The following is a 27,583-nucleotide window of genomic DNA, read 5'->3' on the forward strand; positions in this document are numbered from 1 at the left end:
AATGCAAGATCCTGTCAAGATATCTTGTCATAAATATAAAATATCATTCATAAATATCAACCAATAAAATAATATTATGTAACATTAAAAAAAAACCTGAAAATCTTGCAAATTTCTGTAAATAGAACATATTTATAATAATAATAATAGAATTCATAGCCTGTTGAATATAATATAAGCTTAGCCTTTCTCTAATTCAAATTATAATTTTGATCTAGCTATATGAAATAAATTGTTTTTAGTATTATTTTAAGGAAAACTCTCACTGCTAATAATGAGTTGCGGCTCAAATATCAAACCAAACTTTATTTTCCTTCAAGTTTTGGTTAGAAGTCCTGCGACATCTAAAAATAATTTTAAGAAAATTCTTTTATTATCTTCTTTTTTATTTTCTTAAATATAAAGACTTGAATGTGTTGAAAAATGTAATGTGGACTTGGTTTATGTATTTCTTAATTACATTCTCGTTCATCTATTTATAATCAATGTTTAGTTGATGTGTTGTCCATACTAAATTCTTGAAAATTTTATAGTAAATTATATATATATATATATATATATATATATATATATATATATATAGATAGATGGATGGATGGATGGATGGATGGATGGATGGATCTTGTATTTAGTTCCTAAGAACTAAAAGCATTTATCACAACAGTGTTTTAGTGTTTTGATTCGTTGAGAGTGTTGATCTTTCTCATTTTGCGATCTTGCTCTTGCTACAATTGCAGTGTCTAAATGATGTTCAACTAGGAGATCATAAAAGGAACTACTTTATGTCTTTTTATGTTTATTTTTATGGTTTAATCTGTTTTTTTAAATTGTTTTTTGCAATAAAAAAACATTAAATTAATGTCTTTTAAAAGTTTCTTAATAATCTTAGCGTGTAGATGTTAAAAAAAATTAATTTATTTTAATATATTTTTAATTAAAAAATACTTGTACATGTACAAGTATATCTTGTATGGCATATCCAAGCACACATTCAAGTAGAATACCTTTCCTAAATTTAGGTTTATTTCATGTCCGAATGAGTAGATTCAGCACGGAGTCTGGGGGTTGTTAATTCGGCACCATCAGCAAGCTGTCGAGGTGCCTATGTTAAAGGCTTAATGGTGGTGCGATGAATTGATAATTTGACTTGCTCCCATATTAATAAATTGAAGAGGGTGGCCAGATTCATTACTATTGTTAGGCAAGATGGAATGGTAGATTTAATTAAGGAGCTAAAGAATCTGTTCAATAGCAGTGAGAGAAATTTGTGAAGATTTGAGGTAGGCTAGGCAAGATGGAATAGTAGATTTAATTAAGGAGCTAAATTAAAGTTTTAACCTAACATTTATCTCACTATAAGTCTTATTTTATAGGTTCTACCACTTCATGCATGGCGGTCACCGGATACATAAAAACTCTCATCAACTATTAGGATGAAGAGAAACGTAGGAACACCTACACGCACTCAAAAAATAATATTTTCTCTTCAAAAATTCTGTTCTTTCACCTCCCTAGATGTACACACATGTACAGCCCAAAAGACCTTCCTCTTTCACAAAAACTTAAGTAGAATAGTTGCCCTAAATTTAGATTTTTTTCCTACACGAATGAGTTAAATCAGCATATTGCCGATCTTCATCAAAACCATTTTGTAATGCTAATTCTTGTTAGGTAGACATACACCATGAATAATTTAATATGTAATTTCTGTTTTTTATTTTATAATCCAGAATATCCGATCAGTTAACAAGTACCACGACTAATCTCTAAATTTACTAAACATTTTGAAACTTAACAAATAAATAAAACACTAAGAGAATAACAGGTATACACACTAAAACTTAAATCTAGAATATATCAATAAAAAAATTTACTAAAATCGCTAAGCTACAAGCCTTAATGCATTTAATATGTAATTTCTTGCACCATCAGCAAGTTATGGCGGTGCCATAATGCCAGTGGTGAAGGCTTCATGGTTGAATAAATTGGATTCAATTGCATGGACTGAAATGAAGTTAAATAAATAAATTAATTGATCATCGAGATGTTTCTTTATTTTCGTTACAATTATTGATTTTTGAGTTTTTCTAATTTTAATCGAACTTGCCTTAAATCACCTTTATTTTTAATTTCATCTCTAATTAAATTAATTTAGATATCTAGATTTAACTGTTTGTTACAAATTCATCTTTGGTTTCCAAAATTGTTCAATTTTGACCCATCTAACTCCCAACTTTGATTTTCCTTTTCAATTAAGCCCTTCATTGATTTTTAATTTTACTATTTGTTTCAAAATCATCCTTTAACTTCAAATTTCTTTCACTCTTCACTAAATCAAATCAAATTAGGCTTTTCTTGCAATTTTTGCTTCAATTTATAATCCTTTATTATGATCCAAAAATTCTCAAGCTTCATTTTTATTTTATTTTTTTTGTAATGCTCAATTATTGGCCCAATGTTAGTCTCATCTATACTTTTTTTATTTTTTATTGCATTTTTTATGATTTTCATGATTTATTATTTTTAAAATTTTTGACACATAAAAATTAAATAAAAATGATTAAAATTAAATAAAATTATTAAACAAACATATTTTTTGGATTTTTCTAATCTTTTTCAAAATATATACAAATATAGGAGTTAAAATTTAGATTATAACAATTTTAACTGTCTTTTGAATGAATTCTTTCAAGTATTTTGTTTTCTCCTCTCTCAATCTCTGTCTGAACATGTAGAAAACATTACATTACATTACTTGCAAGACTTCGAAGGACCAATAGCCTTTACAGGGTCACAGTATCATGAAATCACTTTGGCACCCAGATTTCTTGCTATTAATCTATATTTTCCATGACAGGAAAAAAAAAAAAAAAAACGTGATCCACCTCCTTTCCCTTTCTCTTTGTCTTGGTGTTTCCAGCTAAAAAAACTTTTGCTCAGTCTTTAAAATCTCAATTTTGACCAATTATGATATAAGTTTTGTCTGTTGAAAAAGAAGATCGGGTCGCTTTGGGAAGCCCATACGTTGTCTTTTGTTGCCGCAGTGGGTTATGAGATGTTTGGACTTCGGCCAATTCCTTTTGCTTGGATTTTCTTGGATCAATATGGCCTAAATTCTTTGGGTTGTATCTATGAGTTTAATGTGTTCGGATATATATATATATATAATGAAAAAATATTTTCATATTTTAAGATTCAATAAAAATATTTTTCTTAGCATAAAAGTTCAAGAATATGTATAAAAAATGAAATTATTAGTGATGGCATCTAAATAAATTTTCCTTGTGTCATTTAAAAAAAAAATTATATATATATTTGAACTTAATGCCAAGTTTATTAAATCCATCAAGATTTGATCAAAATCAAAATTCTTATTGGAGTAACATATTTAAACTTCTAAAACTTTATTTTTACCATCAAAACAGACCTAAAGTTAAATTCTCACCATTAATATCAGTCTGAAGTTTAATATTCATTGTCAATATAAATTTATTATATGTTTTTAACAACTTTAAAATCATCATCATTTTTAGAAATAAATGTTATTTTTGACACTTTTCCTTTTTATAAGAGGTCAATGCCAAAAGCGTACATAAGAGAAGTTTTTTTTAGGAGATCAAGAAATTTGTTTATTTATTTATTTTTTTGTAAATAACCAAAATGATAATTCTCTTTTTAAAATGGAGTGATGTTAATATTTGATTTTTTTTTCTTTTTTCTTTTTCAAAAAACCATACCTAAATGTCTTCTTTGGAACTGCAATCAATTTTTTTAAAACAAATATAAGCAAAAATAAAAATTGAAAATAAATTAAGAATGTTGAGAAGAAATTAACATTGTTGTTGTTGTTGTTGTTAATATTGTTGTTATTTTTATAAGAAATAAAACTGAGTGAGAAATGATATTTTGATAATAATTTGTTCAATTCTTGTATTTTATATCTACTAGTGAACCCATAAAGAGAAGATAAAGAGAAATAAACAAGAAATAGAAATGGATTTGTAATAAGGTTTGTTAATCTTAGCATGATCATCTCTAAAAATAAGGGATATTGAACTTGATTAAGTATCCAGGATAAGAATAATTAATAATATCGATTGATAGCATCTATATCAACAATCATATAAAACTTGATTAGTTATTTCTAATGTGAGAGCTAATGATGTGAAGAATCTTTGACATTAGCATTCCCATAAATATTCCATGGTGTTATGGAAAATTGATTGACTATATTTGGTTGGAAATAGTCAATGACATCAATCGATTACATTGATGTCGACATTACAACTAACTTGATTAGTTGGTCTTGATATAGGCGACTAATGACACTAATAAAATTCATTAGTGTTAACATTTCCTTCCAGTTTTGGGGGCAAAAAGTGTTATGGTGATATTCTCAGTGATGAATGATCAAAATTGTCGCACGTGTGTGGCATCGCGGCAATCATCCACCATCCATGCTAATGGTGGAATGTGGTGTATTTCCAGCAAGATATGAAGAGACAAGAAATTCTTGTTTCTTATTAATGAAAAAATTGAATGAGAACCGCCACCTAGTATTCTAGTAATTAGAAACTCTAACTGGTCTTTAAAGACTGGATACGGAGACTGGTTGTGTAAAAAAAAGGTATTAACACCCCAATTATGCTCTACTTAAGGTAGACTGCATTATTTTGTCTAGTAAAATATAAAATCATGCTGTGGTATCTAATTATATGTGTATCTAAGATTTAAGAAAAGTCCTTCTTTGTAAGAAGATTTTTATCTTATCAAGTAAAACCTAATTATTCTATGTCGTTAATAAAAAAGATTTTTATCTTATTGAATAAAACGTAGTTATTCTATGTTGTTAATAAAACCAAATAACCTTTTAATATCAAGAAGGCTGAGTTCAGTATTGACTGCAAGAGATATGGAAGAGAGGAAAGCTAACCAGTCAGAATTTGAGATTGAGACACCTTTAAGTTATCAATTTAGAACAATTTCTCAATAAATATATCTGATCATTAATTTATCCACGAATGGTTTTGAAAATGTATCAATGCCTAGAGTACTAAAATTAGACCCACCTTCTCTTGAATGATGGACTCCTCGCCTTGCGATTCGCGGCATACAATGACTGCAATGAGTACTGTTTCTTCTTCTATAATATCAGCATCATCAAATGTCTGCCTAGCTAGTTTCTTATCAATACAAGCCACTTTGATATCCCTCTTTGACTACAAGTGAGCACTACTTGACTCAATGAACTACTAACAATATTTCTATAACTAGAGTCCAATTTCTTACAGAGATATGTTTTCCATTCTCACTTCTCCATGGAAGTTTTCTATCCATGTCAACTTGTGACTCGACAACGTTCTGATCCTCAACAGCTTCCAAAAATCTTCCTGCCCAGACTAGCTTTTGTTTCATGATGTTCATTTGCAAATGTGTAAGAATTTTCCTGCATTTTCTTTCATATACGCATGCAAGTGTGCCATCCAGAACTTGTGAAAAATCAATTAGTAATTTTGGTCGATGATCGAACTTCATCGCACTTGAGAACTATATATATATATCTTGGTATACGTCCAGTGCTATGGCAGCCTCTACTACTTCACTTACACTTGCTACTGAACTGGTAGCAAATGAAAGCAAAATCTATATTCTAGTGACAAAGGGATATCTGTAACACAAATTCTTAAATGATAGTGCAAGATAATGCAGCAAAAATAAAACTGTATTAAGTCTATAATCACCTAAGATAACGAGACGCAAGCACAAAGAAAGACTAAAGGCCATGACGCAGAGGATTATGTAGCAGCCTTAGAATATCCAAGGGCTTAAGTAATAAGGAATTATCATGGCAAGGAAAGAAGTTCCTTTTATATATATATATTGAAAGTGATTAAAAAACATATATGAGTTTGGAAAGATTTCAAGTTTTAGGTTGATTTTGAATTTTATATTTTTTTTTTTAAGGTAATGAATTGGTTTAACAAGATTTCTAGAATATTTACTAAGTCATAAATATAAAATATTTTTTTTTTATCAATATGTCATTTATTGATGTAGACAATATGTTTTTTTTAAATGATTAGGGTGGACAACACCCTATTAATTTTTTTAAAAATAAAAGTTCATGTGCAAGCTTTATTTTGATGGTCAGGCTCAACAATATTTGGTCTAATTTAAAAAAAAAAACAAAATTTATAATCAATGCCTTATTTTCTATTTATTTTTTAAAATAATTTTTTATTTATTTTTTAATTAATACCTCTTTGATGTAGTTTTTTTTCTTCTTATTTAGCCTTTTTTATGTTGCAATTATTTTTTAATGATATTAGATGTATTTAATTTTTAAAGAAATTGGTATAATTCATTTGTGATTTGTTTTAAGTTTTATATAAATTAAATTTGGTTTTTTAAATAATAATGTGTTCATAAAATTTTTAATATATGCATCCTTGAATGATATTTATTTTCTTTTATTATATTTAATAAATTTTATTTGTATCAATTTCAATTACAAATTTATTTTGATTAATAAATTCATTAAACATAACCGGGTAAATTACCCATGCAACGATATTAAATATTCTGATATTTATTTATCTCTTAGTTTTTTTTAGTTTTATTTTTGCTTATTGTTGATGATTTTTTTTTATACAATGATTATATATTGATTTGTTTAGTTAAATGAGTGTATAAGTTTTTTTATTTTTATCTGGATTTTTTATTTAAAAAACACATTGAAAAATTCTATATGTTTGATTTTTTTATTATATTTTGATGTTTTAAATTTGATTTTTATTTTTATGATTTCTGATTTTTTTTTTTATTTTATATTTAATTAATGATGTTTTGTTTTTGTTTTTTTTTTTCTGGGTTACTGCATTGATAGCATACATGCAACCTTTTTCAATTATCAAAATCTTTAATTTTTTTAATTTATTTTAAAATATTAATATCACATTAATATTTTTTTTACTAGTAATATTCTACGACACATTGAATATTCATCAACACATACATATATGAGTGTGGAAAGATTTTAGGTTTTAGGTTGATTTTGAATTTTATATTATTTTTTTTAAGATTATGAATTGATTTAACAAAATTTTTAAAATATTTACTAGATCATAAATACAAAAAAAAAAATTTATATCAACATGTCATTTATTGATGTACACAATATGTTTTTTTTTTAATGATTGGGGTGGACAACACTTTATTAAGTTTTTTTAAAAAATAAAAGTTCATGTGTAAACTTTATTTTGATGGGTCAGGCTCAACAATATTTGGTCTAATTTAAAAAAAAACAAAATTTATAATTAATGTCTTATTTTCTATTTATTTTTTAAAATAATTTTTTATTTATTTTTTAATTAATACCTCTTTGATGTAGTTTTTTTTCTTCTTATTTAGCCTTTTTTATGTTGCAATTATTTTTTAATGATATTAGATGTATTCAATTTTTAAAGAGATTGGTATAATTCATTTGATTAAATTTGATTTTTTTAATAATAATGTGTTCATAAAATTTTTAATATATGCATCCTTGAATGATATTTATTTTCTTTTATTATATTTAATAAATTTTATTTGTATCAATTTCAATTACAAATTTATTTTGATTAATAAATTCATTAAACATAACCGGGTAAATTACCCATGTAGCGATATTAAATATTCTGATATTTATTTATCTTTTAGTTTTTTTAGTTTTGTTTTTGTTTATTGTTGATGATTTTTTTTATTTTTTTACACAATAATTATATATTGATTTGTTTAGTTAAATGGGTGCATAAGTTTTTTTTATTTTTATCTGGATTTTTTATTTAAAAAATACATTGAAAAATTCTATATGTTTGAATTTTTTATTATATTTTGATGTTTTAAATTTGATTTTTATTTTTATGACTTCTGATTTTTTTTCTTCTTGATTTTTTTATGTTTGATTAATGATTTTTTGTTTTTATTTTCTTTTTGAGTTACTGTATTAATAACACACATGCAACCTCTTTCAGTTATCAAAATCTTTAATTTTTTTTAGTCATTTTAGAATGTTAATATCACATTAATATTTTTTTTTACTAATACGACACATTGAATATTCATCAACACATAAATAAAAATAAATCTCAACATATAAAATCACGTCAACATAATTTAAAACAAGGAAGAAAATAGTGGTTTTAAATAGTGGAGTTAGCAGATAAACGTGAGATGATGAACAGAATTTCTACAATAAAACAATTTATTTTGTGTCCAACGCTTTCTACATTACAAAAGAATAAGCTAATACTGCATACATTATCGTGGTCAGGGATCTTCATCGTTAATTCCCATGCTGTTTTTCAACTTCCAACTCCATCGAGTTTTCTTCATTTTCAACCCCATTACTGTGTATGTTTGATATTGTAAAATATGATGATTTTTAAAAGATTTAAAAAAAAAACATTAAAATAATTTTTTATAATTTTTATTTTTAATTTTAACACATTAAAATTATTAAAACATACTAAAAATATAAATTTAATATTAAAAAAAAAACAAATATATTTTTAAGACGCTTGTAAATATACCTCATTACAAATTCACAAATAACAATGTGGTAGGTCCAACGGCTATGACATTGTACTATAACTTTCCTAACTCTTGATTATCCATAGAAAAGGACATTCTAATTAACGATATTAATCCAATTATTACTCTTTTAAGGCCACTAACCACAACAAAACAGCACAAGGCCGAATAACAATGATGGACCAGTACAATATATATATCAAGTAAATTACATGGGATAAATTCAATGGCTAGGAATATTAATTTGCATCCTTTTTCTTAATTATTTGAGCTCAAATCATAAAATTAGTATTTATAAGAATTTACAGTATCATCAAGTCAATGTAAAATAAAACATATCTTCAAGATTGTTCAAACAAAAACCCCAATCTTAATTAGTAAATTAATTTAAAAATACCTGATAATCATCATAAAAATTTCATATTAATCCAAAGTAGAAAAACAAAATAAAATGAAATGAAAAACCTTGCATTGTCAATTCTTGTTTTTATCGCATAAAACAGGGGCATGGTCAAGCAAGCTGACCCTTTTTCTCATCAACTCACATGGAGGTGGTCATTGATTGAAATCAAAGAGAAAGTGATCCTCATGATAGTAGAATCGGCCTCTTTAGGGCACACAAGGGTCCCCTAACGACTATATTTTAACAAAATGGTCTTCGAGAGTGGAAGACGATGACCCACCACTTTTACAAAAGAAAATTATGATCATATAAAGATATAGCAATGCTATGCCAAGAGAACAATTGTGAGATTCCACACAACTAGAATTTGGAATCCTATACCAAATCCCTCCAAGTTTTGCACTCTCATGTGCCCGTTAGGGATGGATATCGACAACATCATAATAGATATTTTTTAAGGTGATTTTTATTAAAAAAATTTATTAAAATAAAAAATTTATTTTTAAAATTAGTTCATTAAAATAATTAAAAAATAAAAAATAAATATTTTTTTCAAAAACAATTTTAAAATACAAAAAACTAAGTGAAACAATAGCATGAAGTGGCTCTCGTTATTTCACAATGATTGTTTATTTATTATTATCAAGAGGAGTATTTTGTGTTTTCTTCTCTTTCTATTGAGCATTTAATATTATATGGAATGTACTATTTATTTATGCTCCCAACGTTCAAATTAGATTAGTGAATGATAAATCAGATGCAGACTGAATATTCTACTATAGTTTGTTCCATCGACCCTTCAATGCAATTTACCTCTACTAATCTATTGCTTGGCATTTGTTCCGCCTAGGATATCTTATGAATGAAGATGTAAAACACAATTTTACAATATATGATAAATAATTATGTGAATAATATGGTGACAATAAAATAATAATAATAATGAAATAATAATAATAATAATAAAGATAAAGGTGGAGATAATAATGATGAAAAGATAACACAATAATGATAATAATTAATATAATAAGATAACATTGTGAGTTCGTTTAATGTTCATAAAGTATTTTAATATCTAGTATTTAATTATAACAAATGAACTAAATGTAAAATTGACCATAAAATATTTTATATAGTTCAATATTTTTGACAAAAAAAAATATCTTACAAGAAAAAAATATAAAAATAAAAAATAATTTTTTTATAAATAATTTTATATAAAACAATGTTTTGAGCGTGTTTGAGAGCGTGATTGTTTTTGAAAGTATATTTTCACTCTAAAATTTATTAAAATAATATTTTTTTTTATTTTAAAAAAATTAATTTTGACAACAAAAAATAAAAATGATATGATAACGTCAAATAAGGCTAAAAAGAAAGTTGGAAAAGATGACGATTCATAGACTATGATCAAGTATTTAACGATAAATGTTCATATTGAAACTTTAGGTAAACAGTAGAATTAACTTTGGAAGATCTTAATTTACAGGGACCAAAGTGAAATATGGCTTATTCCCTTTTCTTTTCCAATGCATTAAAGCGTCACGGGCAAAGGCAAAGACAAAAGAACTTGCGAAATTGGAACGTTGGGAATAATGGACAGCCACGAAGAAAGAAAAATTAAAAATTAAAAGGCTGACCCTACAACTGCTGTCATTTTCATATGTGCCCCACTTTTTTCCCATATTTCCTTATCTCGTCTCTGTCTTCCTCTATTCCTTTCCCCCAAAAATCCTCTCCATGCATCACATTTTTCTTCTAGTCATGACATCAGAAGCTTCTACATTTAATGTGCAAATCAATATTTATAAATATATTTTAAAAAAATATTTAAAAATAAAAATTACCATTCTTTCAAATAAATACTTAATATTAAGCATCACCTAACTGGAACGCGGATATAAAATATTTAGAATTTAGAGCTTTATTTAGGTTAAGTTTTTAGTTGAATTAAATCAAATGTTAATTTGGTAAAATTCAATTAACTTCGTCGATTTTTTAATTTAATTGGTTAAGTTAAGTTCAATGAATAAATATACAATAATTAAAAAAAATATTATTTTAATAAAAAAATTAAGCTAATAACTCGTAAATTTACTTATAACATAATAATTCAAGCTCTTTTATATCAATCTTAGTATAACTATGCGTGAAACTAGATGCTAAAATGTAAAACTTAGGTTTATTGTTCCACGGATAAGAAATTATCACTTAATTTAATTTCAAAATTCTTATTAAAAAGTAGAACTTCTAACACCAAGTTCTTAAGAAATAAGCACATGAATCCCTTATTGAACTACAAATTCATTAGCTATTTCTATTTAAAATGTCGACCATTTTGAATATTTTTACTATGCTATAATCTTTTTTAGTACACTTTTACCTTTCCATACAATAATAATAATAACAACTACATGCAGTTTTCATGAAATTTTTATAGAATAGTTTCTTGTTTTTTATTTTAAAAAATAAATTTTGCAATTATAGTCTTTTTTTTTAGGCTATCATTAATCTTCTAAATGAAATGAAATTTAAATATTTTAATAAAATTTTATGCTTAGAAGTATTTTGAATATTAAAATTAAATTTTAAATAGAATTTAATTTATAAAAACCAATGAGAAGTCAACTCCTTTTGATTTCCTATACTAAAAATATTTTTTAAAAATATTCATCAGCTCATTATTTTTTTAAAAAATATTTTTTTAAAATAAAATAAAGATAATAAAATTAATATCTTTTAAAATATTAATTAAATTTATTTATTATTTATTATCTAAATTTAAATTAAATATTATAATTAAATTTAATTATAGTAGAGAAAATTCATTCCCAGCATATTTTTCAAGTATCAACCTAAGTATATTAATTAATTAAGTATAGATTTAACAGTTTGACCAATAATGTATAGAGAATCAAGAAATTAATTCCCACCCACCATAAGGACAGCAAAGAACACAGAAAGTCCAAAAAAGAAGAAAAAAAAACAAAAGAAACAGTTCATCATCAATCCAATATTTTTCTAACTTTTTATTAAACAAAACGTTCATCTTCACCGTCCCCAAGAAAATTCTGAACAGTAGCTTCTTTTTCTATACTATATTAATTCCGTTGTTAGACTGCACACTCTCTCCATCTCAAAAGTTAACAAAAGGGTACTTTCTCTTCTTTCTTCTCTTCACATTTCACCCTTTGCTTAGCTTCTTTGCCAATGGAAGAAGCTTAATGGGGTTTTTCTCTGCTTCCACTTCTTCAAAGCTGTTTCCTCATTATTCCACATCAGGGTTTTTACTTCTGTGGGGTTTCTTTAGTTTCTTGAAGTAAAGTTTGGTTCTTGAAACGCAAAGCACATCATGTGTTGTTAAAGAGTTGAGTTTTTGTCGTTTCTTTGTTCATCTTGTAGTGTTTTGGAATATTTTTTTTTAAGTTTAAGTTCAAAAAGTTTAAGTTCAAAAATGGAAGGTGTGTACTTGGTGCATTTAGTGGTAGTGGTGCTTAGTTTTGGGGTATTAGCAGGCACTTTGTGTCAAGTTGATGATGGTTCAGGAAATGGAACTACAGCTGTTTACATTGTTACTCTTAAACAAGCTCCTGCTTCTCATTACTATGGAGAGCTTGCAAAGAATACTAATGTTTTTAAGCATGGCGTTCCTAGGAATCCAAAGCAATCTCACAACCCAAGGTGCTAAATTTCTTGCTCCATTTGGTGTTTCTTTTGATTTTAGTGTTTGGCTGGTCTTGGTTAGTTAAATTGGTTGCATTTTATGGCTTGTTTTTGTTAAATTGCTGTACTTTTATGTTGTTTCTTGTATAGTGAAGAAAATTTAGGTAGTTTTGTTTGTCTTTTTGTTGTATGTGCTAATGCTGCCTTCTTAGCAATCCATACCAATCTCATTTAATGGGGTCCTCTTGTTCCTTTCTGAGGGGTTTCTATGGAAATTGTGCAAGTTTGTGTGTTTCATACATCATTGGATAAGGATTTATTTACCAAGCTTGACTTAATTTTTCTCCCCCTTAAGTTTAACTTTCTTTTTTTCCTGAACTTTTCTCTCATTACTAGATGAGGAATTGACCACTGCCTCCATTTATTGATGATGGGAATAGATAGGATCATATAGAGTGAATTAATGAATTCTTAACTAGATTTTACGTTGTTTTTTTGTTTAATCATTTTCCCGTAGTTCACCTAACAGAATCAATGATTGTGCTTGAAATCTATGCTTCTCCCTTAACAGTTTCTCCCTTGAGTTTTAATCCTTTTGGCGAAGATGAAGAAGTTGAGATAAACGTAATTAATTAATAATGTTTTTAATTGACTTTGTTGTGTTCTTAGGAATGATTCGAGATCCAATCAGAGTTCTAGTTCGTACATTGCTCGTGTTCATGATTCATTATTGAGGAGGGTGTTGAGAGGGGAGAAGTATCTCAAGCTGTACAGCTATCACTACTTGATTAATGGGTTCGCTGTTCTTGTTACCCCAGAACAGGTGTGTACAAAATCATCACTCGTCATCATTATGTTACCATAATTGTGCTGGTTAATACAATGGTGGTGCTTCTAATCTATTGCTAGTGGGTTTCTTTTTTACTTTTTTTTGTTTCTTTTTTTTTTTTTTATAGTTTTTGGTAGCAAAACCTGTAAAATCTTAAAATAGTAGCTTCTTGTATGTATTTCTGTATGTAGCTAAACAAAGTCCCTGCAAGCTTTATTTTTTGTGATGGGAATTTCTGTTCTAAGTTGGGAAAAAATTGGAACTCTTAATTTGGCTACATTGGTCAATTTCTTAGGCTGACAAGCTTTCGAGGAGGAAAGAAGTGGCAAATGTGGCTTTGGATTTCTCTGTTAGAACCGCAACCACACATACTCCACAGTTTTTGGGTCTACCACAAGGGGCTTGGCCCAAAGCAGGTGGATATGAAACTGCTGGTGAAGGAATCGTGATCGGCTTCATTGATACAGGCATTGATCCAAGTCATCCCAGCTTCTCTGATGACTCATCTTTGAATTCGTATCCTGTTCCTAGCCACTTCTCAGGCATTTGTGAGGTTACTCGGGATTTTCCTTCTGGTTCCTGCAATAGGAAGCTCATCGGGGCCCGTCATTTTGCTGCATCAGCTATTACCAGGGGAATTTTCAACTCGAGTCAGGACTATGCTTCACCGTTTGATGGTGATGGCCATGGAACGTAAGTGTGTGCTCATTTCATGTTCATTGTACTGTTTGTGTGCATTTCTTGTGATTCCATGTTATGTAACACAGTAAAGATATTCATCAAGTTCTTTAAAAGGAGGCTAATGAATCTTATCTTCTTTGTTAGGCATACAGCCTCTGTTGCTGCAGGAAACCATGGGATTCCAGTTGTAGTTGCCAGGCATCATTTTGGAAATGCTAGTGGGATGGCTCCTCGTGCACAGTAATTGCTAATCATTATTGTCATTTTTTTCCTATCAACACACTTCTATGTTAAATAACAGAAACTTCTTGGTAGGAAGTAAAGGCATAAAATCAGTACCAGTCACTAGGTACCATGATTATGTGTAGGTCCTGTTTTTATCAAAGTGCAGTGCTTCCTACAGGGCTCCTTTTCGGTATATTGTGGCAAGAACAATAGGAAAAAAAAAAAGCCTTTTTGATATTATTCCTTGCTAAAAAGCATATATTGAAAAAATCAGTTTCATTAAGTTTTTGCCTGCTATAACACTACCTTTGTATTAATTGCATTTTCATCTTTTCCAGTGTTGCTGTTTACAAGGCATTATACAAGAGTTTTGGAGGCTTCGCTGCCGATGTTGTTGCTGCTATAGACCAGGTACATATATTCAACTTGGTCTGTTTTCTGCAAATAATTCTGTTACACAACTTTTCAAAAGCCGATAGAACTTTGAAAGTTGAAACTACCTGGGGCATTTGATCGATTTATACACTTTTGTTTATCAATATGCCTCACTCTTTCATGGACCGTGACTGAATATGGCCTTTGTCTAGACAATTTGAGCAAATCAAAGGTTGTTGCCTCTTCTCCTCAGTCCACCCAATATGTTGTTTGCCTCATTCTGGCCAGATATTATAGGTTCAGATTGCCTGGGAAGCTGTTCTGTCTTTCCAAGTAGAGCAGTTTTTATAAACAAGAAGCAAGTGAAGGTTCCTTTTCAACTAGTTGGGATTGAGTCGACAACTCAACTCTGCAAAAATATAGAAGAGAGAAAAAATTAGACAATTTCTGGAGATTGCATTGCTAAACGTATCTTTTCATATGGTCATCATCGTAATGTTTATCACCCATTATGTATTTGCAGGCAGCTCAGGATGGGGTTGATGTTATAAGTTTATCAATCACACCCAACAGGCGTCCTCCTGGTATTGCAACATTTTTTAATCCAATAGACATGGCATTGCTCTCAGCTGTGAAGGCTGGCATTTTTGCTGTGCAAGCTGCGGGCAATACTGGACCATCGCCTAAGAGCATGTCTTCCTTCAGTCCATGGATCTTCACTGTTGGTGCAGCTTCTCATGACAGAGCCTACAGTAACTCTATAATACTTGGCAACAATGTAACCATTCATGGAGTTGGGCTTGCTCGTAAGTTTATCATCACTGCTCCATTTCTTAATTTCTCTGCCCAGGCAATCTCTGAAAGATGAACTTGCAACAAACAAAATAAGAGTAGAAACCACAACAACAATCAATGTTATCATTTGCTTTGTAATGAATGGTTTTCTACTTTTCACTGAGATAGAGTCTAATCATATACATTGTTTTCCTTCAGCTGGAACACATAAAAATACCATGTTGACCCTCATTTCTGCACTTCATGCTTTGAACAACGAGACAACAGTTGCTACTGATATGTATGTGGGTGAATGTCAAGATTCCAGTAACTTCAATCAGGATCTGGTCAAAGGAAACCTCTTGATCTGCAGTTATTCAATTCGCTTCGTTCTTGGACTCTCAACAATCCAACAAGCTATAGCAACAGCCAAAAACCTCAGTGCAGCTGGTGTTGTGTTCTACATGGATCCATTTGTTATTGGCTTTCAGCTTAATCCAATTCCAATGAGAGTGCCTGGGATCATAATTCCATCCCCAGATGATTCCAAGGTGAAGGTTATGTGTGTTGGCATTTGCTGACAAATGACATTTCTTTTCTTGTCCTTCAAAAAAAAATTGTCACTTCCATGAAATCTTAGTCTTGAATGATCCTGATGGCAGGTTCTACTCCAATACTACAATTCTTCTTTGGAGAGAAATGAAACTACGAAGAAAATTACTAGATTTGGTTCCGTTGCAAGCATTTTAGGTGGACTGAAAGCAAACTACTCTAATTCTGCTCCCAAAGTTATGTTTTACTCTGCTAGAGGACCAGATCCAGAAGACAATTTTCTCGATGATGCTGACATTTTGAAACCCAATTTGGTAGCTCCTGGAAATCTAATATGGGCTGCATGGAGTTCACTTGGCACAGACTCGGTTGAATTTCAAGGTAGGAATATAAATACAGTAGGGAAAGTCCAATTGTGATTTAATGTTATAAGGTTTACACAAGTGGTAATAATGTCTTACTCTATCAACCAAACCCTCCAGGTGAGAACTTTGCATTGATGTCTGGAACGAGTATGGCTGCTCCTCATATTGCTGGGCTTGCGGCGCTGATCAAGCAAAAGTTTCCCTGTTTCAGCCCTGCAGCAATTGCGTCAGCACTATCCACAACAGCTTCTTTATATGACAATAATGGTGGGCCAATAATGGCTCAGCGTGCTTATTCCAACCCAGATATAAATCAGTCTCCAGCTACACCTTTTGACATGGGAAGTGGTTTTGCAAATGCAACTGCAGCTCTGGATCCGGGTTTGATTTTTGATTCAAGTAAGTTATTCTGCTTGTATCATACAAACTCTTTCACTAGTTATATAGTAATTTTTACATGTGCTCATTTACTTAGGATGTTGGAGTTACTCTATCTAGTACACACAAATCTGATAATGGTACCTTTGTTATCTAGGCATTGTAGAAAATATTTATCCACCTAAATTGTCCTTGCTTCCATGAGAATAAACATGTTAGAATATCGACTTAATTTTAGGTTTTGAATGAGGTTGGGTTTGAAATATTAATGATGCAGCTGAGTATCCAAGTTTTCCTTTTCCCTTGTAATTTTTTTTCCAAATATTCACTTTAAGTAGTTCATTTTTATGATTAAAGCGCTCATTTGAATTAAAAAAAAATTCCTGGATGCTCAAACTCATGTAGCCCACAGCGTGAACTCTTTTATGTCCTTGAACTTTATCTGGCACCATATTTTGTAAGTGGATGCCGCACATTAGCTAAGTCTAGTTCTGGTTTGCCACTTGTTAGAATGTGTTTGTGTGCATGTCAAGCAGTTTGTTGCAGAACAAATCACACATCAATAGAGTTGGCCTCATTTAAGGTGTAGGATGAGGGATCCCCACATGAGAGGGAGTGTTAAATACAGCACTGTAACAGCTGTTAGAAAGAAGCCAGTAACCCACGTGGATGGTTGTCCTAGATTAATGCCTTTTCTCGGATTGGTAATCAATGTAATAGCTGCAGGTGACTAGGCTTTTGTTGCCTACTCTTTATGCTTGTCAATTGCATGATCAATTTAACTTTCCCTAATCCATGTCTCATATTATCTTCGAAGAAATGTAAAACAAAAAGAAGGCCTTAAGCAGATCAACTTCTTACAATTGATATGATAGGTGTCATATTGCAAATTCTGCTCAATTTGTTACAAGAGAGAATCTGGCTTTTAGTTGTGCATTTGGTACCTCTGGTCCATTAATTTACTTGTGAACGTCGTTGCTTTTGCAGGTTATGATGACTATATGTCATTTCTTTGTGGAATTAATGGATCTAGTCCTGTGGTATTGAACTACACAGGTCAAAATTGTTTGTTAAACTCAACCATCAATGGCACTGACCTGAATCTTCCCTCCATCACAATCGCTAAACTGTATCAGTCTAAAACAGTCCAAAGATCAGTGACTAACATTGCTGGCTATGAAACATATAGAGTTGGATGGAGCGCGCCTTATGGAGTGACCATAAAGGTGGCACCAACCCGCTTCTGTATTGCCAGTGGTGAGAGGCAAACCTTGAGTGTGTTCTTTGACGCGAAAATGAATAGTTCTACTGCCAGCTATGGAAGGATAGGACTTTTTGGAGATCAGGGTCATGTTGTCAACATTCCATTGTCAGTCATTGTCAAAGTCACATATAATACCACAACTAACATCTGAGGACTGGAGTGCACCTCATCTGAGGACTGGAGTGCACCATAAGAGTGGCTCCGGCCTGCTTCTCTATTGCCAGTGGGGAAAGGCAGGTGTGTTCTTTGACATGACAATGAATAGTTTTACTTCCAGCTATGGAATGATAGGACTTTTTGAAGATCAGGTTCGTGTTCTCAACAGGACTTTTTGAAGATCAGGTTTGTGTTCTCAACACTCCATTGTCGGTCATTGTCAAAGTCTCATATAAACCACAACTAACGTCTGAGGATTGAGAAACTGGTGCCTTCTTTTATCCCTTTTCATATCATGCTATCTGCTTTGTTAGCTTTTTGTATCATTCCCTTTTTGCTTGTGAGATGTCATAACAAATTTTTTGATTCATTCTTTATCATGTATATGTCAAAACATTTTCCATATGTAGATACAACGATTGATTAGTAATTCTCTTGGCCTTTTTGTATTTTGTCTTCCGATTTAAGATTTTGTGGTCGAATGTCTTATGGGAAATCTTGACAGGCTCATAAGCACTGTTTTGAAGAGGCTGAGAAACACAATTTAGAGAAATAACTATTACTTTACAGCATTTTTGCAAGTAATGACCTTTTCTAAGGGCAATTAATTTCCGGAGATTCTTCCTCTCTACAATACATAATCAAAAATTCAAAATGTTCTTGAATATCATGGTGCACATCATGAAAGGCCGTAGACAACCTGGAAAAGAATTCATAGGTTCTCAAAAGAGAGGACATTTAAGGAGGCAGAAATGGAGACGTGAGGCAAGAGCTTCTTTCTCTGATTGTATTTTTCACACACTAGTTTAACAAAAAAGATAAGCTAGATGGTGAGCTACGTAAGACATACGGAAAATGCATAAACAATGGCTAAAAATTGATCGGCAGCGTCAAGATTTGAAGACTCGTCTGGTGATTTTTCCTTCCTGCAAATTTGCTTGCAATGTGTGTCAATTTAGTGGGATCGATCTTCAGATTCTACGAACGACAATTGTAGGCCATAGTAGCTGGTGGTGATATAGACACATGCAATGGGATCGGACTTCATACAGGAGCATCTACTTGCATGCACATACACTGCCAAAACTTTTTTGCTTCTAAATTTTAGGTACAATGATGCCATGAATATATGAAGTTTTAGCATAAAGATCAATGAATTTTTGTTTCCTGGCACTCTTTCCAATTCTTTTTCAGCTGCATTTAATTTCTGTAGTCCTTCGCTCTCCCCGCCATGACTGCTCTTATTGGCAAAACGATCAAGAGGTTTTGAGTTTCAACAAGTTTTCACACAAAGAAAGAGATAGAGATTGAGAGGGCTAACTCATTAAGCGTGACTTGCAACCCTATATAGATGAACCCTCAAGGGTGAGAGCTAGACATGAAAACTTTGCCTACTCATGGCTACCAAAACTTCCTCAAAAGTGGTCTTGAACCCTATATTCTTGTTAGGGTTGCTGCTGTTGATCACCAGTCTTGCACCAAAGATTGATGCTCGCCTACTTAAGGAGGAAAATGAGAAGCCTACCAAGATTGATAAAATCCATGCCAAGCTGGGCTTGGGAGAGATGAAGAACGATTCCATTTCCACCTCCATCTGACATTCCTAATGTTCCTCCACTTCCTGACTTCCCTTTGCCTCCCTTCCCGTTTCTCCAATCTCCTCCAGCATGATCAGTTTCTTACCTCTTAAAAAGCCAGAAAGAAGAGGAGGAAAAATAAATAATTACATAACAATAAGTAGTGAGTTTGTGATTGTACCAAGTCATATGCAAGGGGCATGTTTTGCTTTTGTCTCTCCGGCTGCTGTTTTTTTCTTTTCTTAATTTTGTTTTTGTATCTAATTATTACTGTGTTTTCCTTAATCTTCCTATCATTACCTTTGTGTAACTGTTGATGGGATTATTTTTATGAATGTTCGGGAAAATATAGTAGTATGGTCATGGCAATTTGCAGGCATTAGCATTGATCATGTTATCATTAATTTTCACTAATTAACAACAATGGTATAATCCAATGTTATTTGTATGCAAAAGGAAACCAGCTACAAGATGAGCATGACACATAACATTCGCTACCAACCCACTCAATACACCAGATGTAGTTATTTTGCAAACTGACTAGTTCTATTACATTTGCAAGATACTTGGAAAAAAAATGCTAGCTTCATGGGCTGCCTTCATCTCCAATCCCTGGTGAAGTAAAGCCCGAGTCCACAAACTGTGGAGCCAAAGGAACTGAGGGGAGTGCAGGGACTAATGGCATGCCAGGAATAAATGGAAAAGGAGGGAATTTCGGTAGAGAAGGCAAGTGAGGAAATGGGAAAGCCGGAATCAGACCGGCCTCATCTTGGCCAGGAGGAAAAGGAGCAGGTGGAGGTGGTGTCATTATTGGCTGTTGAAGTGGCATTGGAAGTGCAGGTAGCATGGAACCAGGAGGTGTTGTTTCTTGATCTTCAGGCAATGGAAAAGTTGGCTTTAGAAGGTAAGGTGGGTCAATTCCAAATTCTATGGAGGTTGGCTTCATCGGATTTAGCAACCTGCTGGAGGCTGAGCAGTAATGGGAGCTGCAAAGGAGCAAGAAAGCAAGGGAAACAAGCAAGAGACCATGTTTGGAAGCCATTGAAAGATTGCTCGACAAGCAAATTAAGTGGTGAAATGGGTTTGAAGGTTGTGAAAAAGTGAAAGTCAAACTGGTCTTTTATGGGAGGAGAAGTGAGAGTATTGGTTATTGTATGGGTGTATGGTGGTTAGTGTTCATGGGTTGTGTGGAGGTGCTACACTAAACCTAATTTAGTTGAGTCAAGTTTTGTGCGTGCAAGACAGTGGAGACTTTCATAAATCATGAGTACTTGGATGAAAAGAGAAGATCTGATATATTTTATAAGGATTAGTATTGAGTTAACATTAAGTTTCTGGTTTATTTCGTGTAAAATATTATATAAAAAAACTTTTTAGATTTTTTATTTTTATTTTTAGAAAATATTTTTCTGTGTTTATTATTCATAAAATATTTTATAAAAAAATTAATCAATAAAAAATATTTTATAATAAATTTTCAAACTATTGTTTGTCAAAAAATATTTTCAAGATATGAAATTCAATGAATTATTTTATAAATAGTAATTTACACATACATTACCATCTAATTATTTTAACTACTAATTTCTTTTTTATCGGCCCATCATGACCTCCTCTGGTGGAAGTAGGATTTTTTCAAATAAAAAGGTAAATTATTAAAAAATATTTGATATTATATATTATATGTATCATATAAAGAAATTTATTTGAAATATATATTTCAACTCAAGTCAAATAAAATTAATTGAAAAATACTTTTAAAATAAAAAACTTATATTATAATTGTGTTTTTTTATATTTTATATTTTAAAATTGCTTCATAATAATTTTAATTTTAATCTCATTAAAAATATTTTTCACAATATATATAGTAAACTTTCATTTATTTATTTATAAATATTTCAAGGACTAGAAAAGTTCTTGGCAGCAATCCTATGCTGATATATGGTACATAACATCTAAAATTATAGTTTAAAAGAATTGTTACAAATTAATATTTTTCTTGCTGACTTGTTGTTTTATATAAGTGAATTAAATATAAATATTAATTTTTTTTCCTTTTAATTTATCTATTATGTCCTTAATTTTTTAAGTTATCATATACTTTATTTTTAATCACTAGTAAATTTATCACCATCATTTTTCATATGAAATTCTTATCAATTCATCAAAACTCATTTCAATTCATATCTATTAGCATATAATATTACTCATACACATTAATTCAACAAACTCATAAGTTATTATAAACCTCAACATTTTCAATAACTAATTATAAAGAAATAAAACTAAAATTAGATAATAAAACAAAAACAAAGATGAAGAAAACTTCTCTAAAGTATAAAGCATAAAGCATAAAATGTTATTTGCTTAACTAATTAATAGCTTAAGGCTTGAAGAGAGATTTTATAGGAAAGAAAGAGGCGGGGATAATAATGAACAAAGAAAAAGAGCTTGGATCAATTAGTAGCTAACAAAAAAAAATTAACCCTATAAAGCTATTGTATTAATATTTTAATATAAAAAATACTTAAAAAAATAATTAAGAGGGCAATTTCCCCCTCTTGCTTCATTGTGGCTCCGCCACCGCCACCACCTCCTCTTTCCGCCACCACCTCCTCTTTCATTACTATCATTGAAAAATATTTTATGCAAAACATATAAACCCTAAATTTAGAATATGATTGTATATAAAAATTAAATAAGTTTAAATTTGATTGGATATGATAAACAATTTCATGTGATGGTGTTAAATAAAAAAAATTAAATATATGTATTTTGTCAATTTTTATATACACATCAAAAGTAACAAACTAGATACTTGACTCATGTATGCACCAGTCTTTTCAACAAGTTATTAAATAAATTGAGAACTATATGTGTGAATAAATAAAAAAACTAATCATAAATGATAACTACAAATAAAAATAGAAAAATTAAGAGATAAATATAAATTAAAATATTTAATTTTGCAAGCCGGTACATTTATCTAGTTGTATGTGCTAATTTTTTTATTAAAATAATTATTTTATTCAAACAAATAATAATAAAAAATAGAGACATAAATTAAATTGATTGAATAAAATAAGAGGGAAAAAATACTATGCAATGCTACACATATTATAAATATTATCCGAAAATAATTTTTTTTATTTTCAAGAATAAAGCTCATATTTATAAAAGATTAAAAAAATATAGATGAACCACAAAAACTCTTCAAAATCTAAATGTATAACAAAAAAAATATAATTGTCATCTAAAAAAAGCTCTCTAAAAAAAAAGGAGTATTAATATAAACCTAAATAAAAGGATTTAGAGAAAAAAAACCATTTAAAAAAGCATTACTTAAAAAAAAAGAACTAGAAAAAAATAATTTAGAAAAAATGGCAAAGGTTAGGCGCTACTGGACCTCGTAAGTCAAGTTAGCTAGTCTAGCCCAATTCATCAGGCCCCACATGATGGGGTTCTTATTTTTTACGAGGTATTGTTTGATTTGTTGAGATTCTAACCATCGTGATTGTTACAACTTATGTTTTTGTTACCAAAATACCTGAGGAACTGTCGTGAGAGCGACGTTAAGACTGACACGCTTACATGATGAGAGCCTAATGAGAGATATGTTGTTAAGAAAGGAATGGGGTTTTTCAACCTTAATTTTTCAATCTTCTTAATTAAGTTCAAATCGAGCTCCTAAATTTAATTTTTCACCAATTAAACCCCTAATAAAATTAATTTGACTCATTTAAAGTATAATTAGGTCCTTGCTTCTAATTAAATCCTTCAATTGAACCCAAATTAATTCTTAAACATAATTAAAATTTAATTTGGCTTATGATTAAATTAAATTTTCTTATTAAAAATCTAATTATGTTCTAGACTTAATTTTTATACAGATTCATCCAATAATAATTTAATTTGATTTTGAATCTCCATTGTTTTTCTAGTTTAGGTAAAGTAGGGTACAATTAGGCTCTCGATTCCGTCCAAAATTACAACTTGATTTTTTTCTACCTGTGAAATCCTCTTAGCTTGCTTTTACCAAAATATTAGTCTTCTTGTTATTTTTATTTTATTTATTATTTTATAATTTTTATTTTGGAGATAGAGGTGAATCTAGAGAATAACCCAGAAATGAGTTATGACCAGGACAATGATAAACTTATATTTGGCCTAAAAAGCCAAAACATCAAATTTAACTCGAAACTAAAAATCAAATCAAGTTCATATATATTTCTTTACGAACTTTAAAGGTAGAAAAACATCTAATATGAACTCCCTTAATCAAATAAAACTATTTGATATAAATATCAACCATTTTGATGCCTTATATTAGGAGTCAACGATATTTTTCTCCTACTACCATTAAAATTCAGTTATCTCTCTCTTTTGTATCAACATTAAATTTGAAAAAAATTGAGGCGCCTAAATCATATCATTTATGTTATTTTTAAAATTAAAGGACCAAAGTGTATCTTTCCTGAAACTTCTAGCACACCAACCTTATTTGGTGCTTTTTAATTTTTGTTTCTATTCTTTCAATTTCATCCTTGTCAAAGAAATTCAAATCAATTGGCCTTGAATTAAGATAAAATCTTCTAAAATAAAATTTTAAAGACCAAAATAATGTTTTTTAAAATAAACAAGATCATCCATAATGTTTTATAAAGAAATGAACAAAGTCAGTTATACAATATTCACCTCATGTGTTTTAATTTTTATGTAATAAAATTATCATTAATTTTTTTTTGTTTCATAAATTAAATATTATTTAGATATTTGATTAAATAAGTTATAATTGCAATTGAGGTTAAACTTGTACATCCAAATAAAAATGATTAACAATGATTAACAGAATCTTTGCAAGTTTCATAGAGGTAGTGCAAGTTTAATAGTTGTTAGAAGCAATGGGAATTGATGGAGGTTGTGGTGACTGATTAGGTAGGAAAAGTATTGGATGTAATAGTAGTTAATTTTTTTAAAATATTTTTATTTAAAAAAATATTAAAAAATATTGTTTTTATTCTTCAAAATTTAATTTTGATATCAATATATTAAAAAAATCCATATATGTAAAATAAAAAGAAATAATTTAAAAGCTTAAAACCTAGCTCAAGATAGTCATATAAAGTATTTAAAGTATAGTTATTAAACTTGGCCCGGGGGTTGACCTGGTCAAGAGGTTAGATCCCAAGTTTCATGAGTCAACTCGGGTCAACTTAGAGAAATTAAAAAAATATTTATAACTTTAATATTTCATATAAAAAAATTAAGAAATAATCCATGTAAATATAAACTATATATGCTGTAAATAATAAAGTTTAAAAGAATATTTTAAAAAAAAATTTCTTGGGAACATAGAATATATATACTTGTCATAACCCATTTTTAGGTTATTTCCTAATTCACATTTTGTCTCTCTTTCAAAAATAATAAAATACAAAAACATATTATAAAAAAATATAGCGGTGAAAAAAGGATGTCAGAGTGCCCTGAAAATGATCAAAAAATTGGTTTAGGAGGTTTAAAATTATAAAAATTAAAATTTGATAATGTATTATTTACTAATGACAGCTCTGTTAGCAAAGAAAATTCAATTTGAGTAAGAAAAGTCTAAAATTAGATGTTTATGAACTCAATTAAATTTTATTGAAGGTTTAATTAAATTTATGGAGAGTTTGATTGCAATAAAAATTGATATTTTGGAGTCAATTTGAGTTTTAATTGGAAGAAATTAAAGTTTTGGGCTCAAATTATAATTTTTGGAAGGCAAATTATAATTTTTAAGAGTTAATTTGGTCAAATCAGGGGTTTAATTGCATAAATATTGAAGTTTGATAGCCAATTAGAGACTTAATTCAAGAAATTCAAAACCAAGGATCACACTGGAAAAGACGCGTAAATTGAGGGGTTGTAATTAAAATCGGATTAGGGGCCCAATTAAAAAAAATTAAAAGTTTATTGATCAATTGAGGTCAAATTGTATAAATTCAAGACCAAAAACCAAATTAAAAAAGGTGGCCAACCTCAAGGCTGCTGTTGGATTTTTGGCAGGGATGCAATTACATTGATTTTTAAATTAAAATTGCAATTTAGGACTTGATTGAATAAATTACAAATTGATGACCAATGTGAAATTTAACATATTTTACTGCCTTTTCCTTTTAAATTAAACGACGTGTTTTGTCCAAAACGACTTCTTTTCATGCAATATTTACAAAAAAAAGAAGAAGCTCGAAACGGTCATCTTCTTTCCTTAGACGTGCGAAACAGGGGAAGAAGATTGTTGTTCCTTCCTCTGTCACCGTCATTAAATCTTTAAAAAGACACCGCCTCCCCTTTAAAAATACATCGACTTTCAACCACTTCCACGTGTTGGAAAGACAGTGGAAGGGCAGTTGCACAGTAGCCGCTCTTTGCCTCTCTCCCCCTTGTTTTTCTTATAAATACAGGGGAAAGCTGGATAGACCGAGAAAGAGAACATAACAGAGGGGAGAAGGCAGAAAGAAGAGAGGAGAAAAAAGAGAAAAGAGGAGAAGAAAAGGAAAGAAAAGGAAAGAAAGGAAAACATGTTTGGGAGAGAAAGACGAAGGAGAAGCACCGTCGTCTCTACCACCCTCAGCTCCCCAACAACACCGTCGGCCATTGCAAACTATTAGCAGCGGCACCGCTACAAGTAAACCCTCTTCCCTTTTATTTTGGCCTTCACTTCTTTCCTCGCCATGCAAGACGTGCACAATGTAGGTCTACAGGCGGGGAGAAGCTGGTTATTGTGCTCATGCACAGTAACAAGCTAATGTGGGGTGGGCTTAGCCCAACCCATGTATTTGGACCTGACCAACCCGTTTCAAAGAAAAAGAAAAAAATTGTTTTTTGTTCAAAATTTTACAATTTTCTCACGTAGTTTTTTTATGTGATTTTGATTAATATCGGGTTGTATTTTTATGTCATAAAAATACAAATTTGGTATTAAAATACCTAGTTTTTGTCAAAAAATTTCCAAAAATACAAAAAAATAAAAAAAATATTTTTACATATATGGCCAAATGTCTCAAAGCTAAAAAATTATATTGTATTTTTCATACATCAAAAAATAATATTTTAGCATGTATCTTGACTTTAATAACTAGTTTACTAAAGTCAAAAGAACATTGACTGAAATTTCAAAAACAATAAAAAATTTATTTTGTTTTGTTTTAGTATCAGGACATTGGCTGAAATTTCAAAAACAACAAAAATTTTATTTTGTTTTGTTTTAGTATCAGGAATTACAAATTTATATGTAATACATATATCAGATATTAATTTTTTTTTTCTGGACTGTAAAATGGTTAGGTTCTACCCCATTAAGATAAGAACCTCCTTATTAAGGAGAGTTTGTCTTAGAACTTTAAACAAACTAATAATTAGAAACCACAACATGGTTTTAGATTTTATCAAACAAAACAATGCAACTTATCTTAAGTAGGGTATATTTGAAGTGCTAATACCTTCTCTTTACGCAATCAGTCTCCATACCCCATCTCTAAGACTAATTAAGGTTCCTAGTAACCAAAATACTATGTGACGACTCCCATTCTAATTTTTCATTAATAAGAGACAAGAATTTCTTATCTCTTTATATTTTACTAGAGATAGACCATATATATTTTTCTTAGAGGATGGATGATCACCGTGATGTGATTAGTACTTAAAAGTGCATTTTTATCAAGGTTTTATATTATCATTTTGCACTTGAAGTATCAATAACTCCTTAACTAAAGCATGTTTTAT

General features: G+C 29.8%; 1 protein-coding gene across 2 annotated transcripts; it reads left to right on the top strand.

The window, feature by feature from the left end:
• The first annotated feature begins 12,017 nt into the window (after positions 1–12,017).
• On the top strand, positions 12,018–18,685 carry LOC105111269 (subtilisin-like protease). Of its 2 annotated transcripts, XR_839589.1 has the most exons (11): positions 12,018–12,655; positions 13,307–13,460; positions 13,762–14,159; positions 14,292–14,387; positions 14,711–14,783; positions 15,271–15,553; positions 15,741–16,072; positions 16,184–16,454; positions 16,556–16,837; positions 17,804–18,388; positions 18,423–18,685. XR_839589.1 is itself a non-coding variant. In XM_011006580.1 (10 exons), exons 1-10 carry the CDS (start codon positions 12,429–12,431, stop codon positions 18,229–18,231), a joined length of 2,544 nt encoding a protein of 847 aa, XP_011004882.1. In that variant the 5' UTR covers positions 12,018–12,428; the 3' UTR covers positions 18,232–18,685. The 2 variants fall into 2 exon arrangements, 1 of the variants encoding a protein (XP_011004882.1); XM_011006580.1 differs by having other exon boundaries at positions 17,804–18,685.
• Positions 18,686–27,583: the final 8,898 nt, after the last annotated feature.

The sequence above is a fragment of the Populus euphratica genome, unplaced genomic scaffold (genome assembly GCF_000495115.2).
Source record: "Populus euphratica unplaced genomic scaffold, PopEup_1.0 scaffold289.1, whole genome shotgun sequence".
In the NCBI taxonomy this organism is placed as follows: Eukaryota; Viridiplantae; Streptophyta; class Magnoliopsida; order Malpighiales; family Salicaceae; genus Populus; species Populus euphratica.

What these genes read in the sequence shown, in the direction of transcription:
- LOC105111269 (XM_011006580.1), top strand. Translation starts at nt 12,429, where the DNA reads ATGGAAGGTGTGTACTTGGTGCATTTAGTGGTAGTGGTGCTTAGTTTT. An exon ending in AGACTCGGTTGAATTTCAAG is followed by an intron (nt 16,455 to 16,555) that starts GTAGGAATATAA and finishes CAAACCCTCCAG; the next exon opens with GTGAGAACTTTGCATTGATG. An exon ending in GGGTTTGATTTTTGATTCAA is followed by an intron (nt 16,838 to 17,803) that starts GTAAGTTATTCT and finishes TTGCTTTTGCAG; the next exon opens with GTTATGATGACTATATGTCA.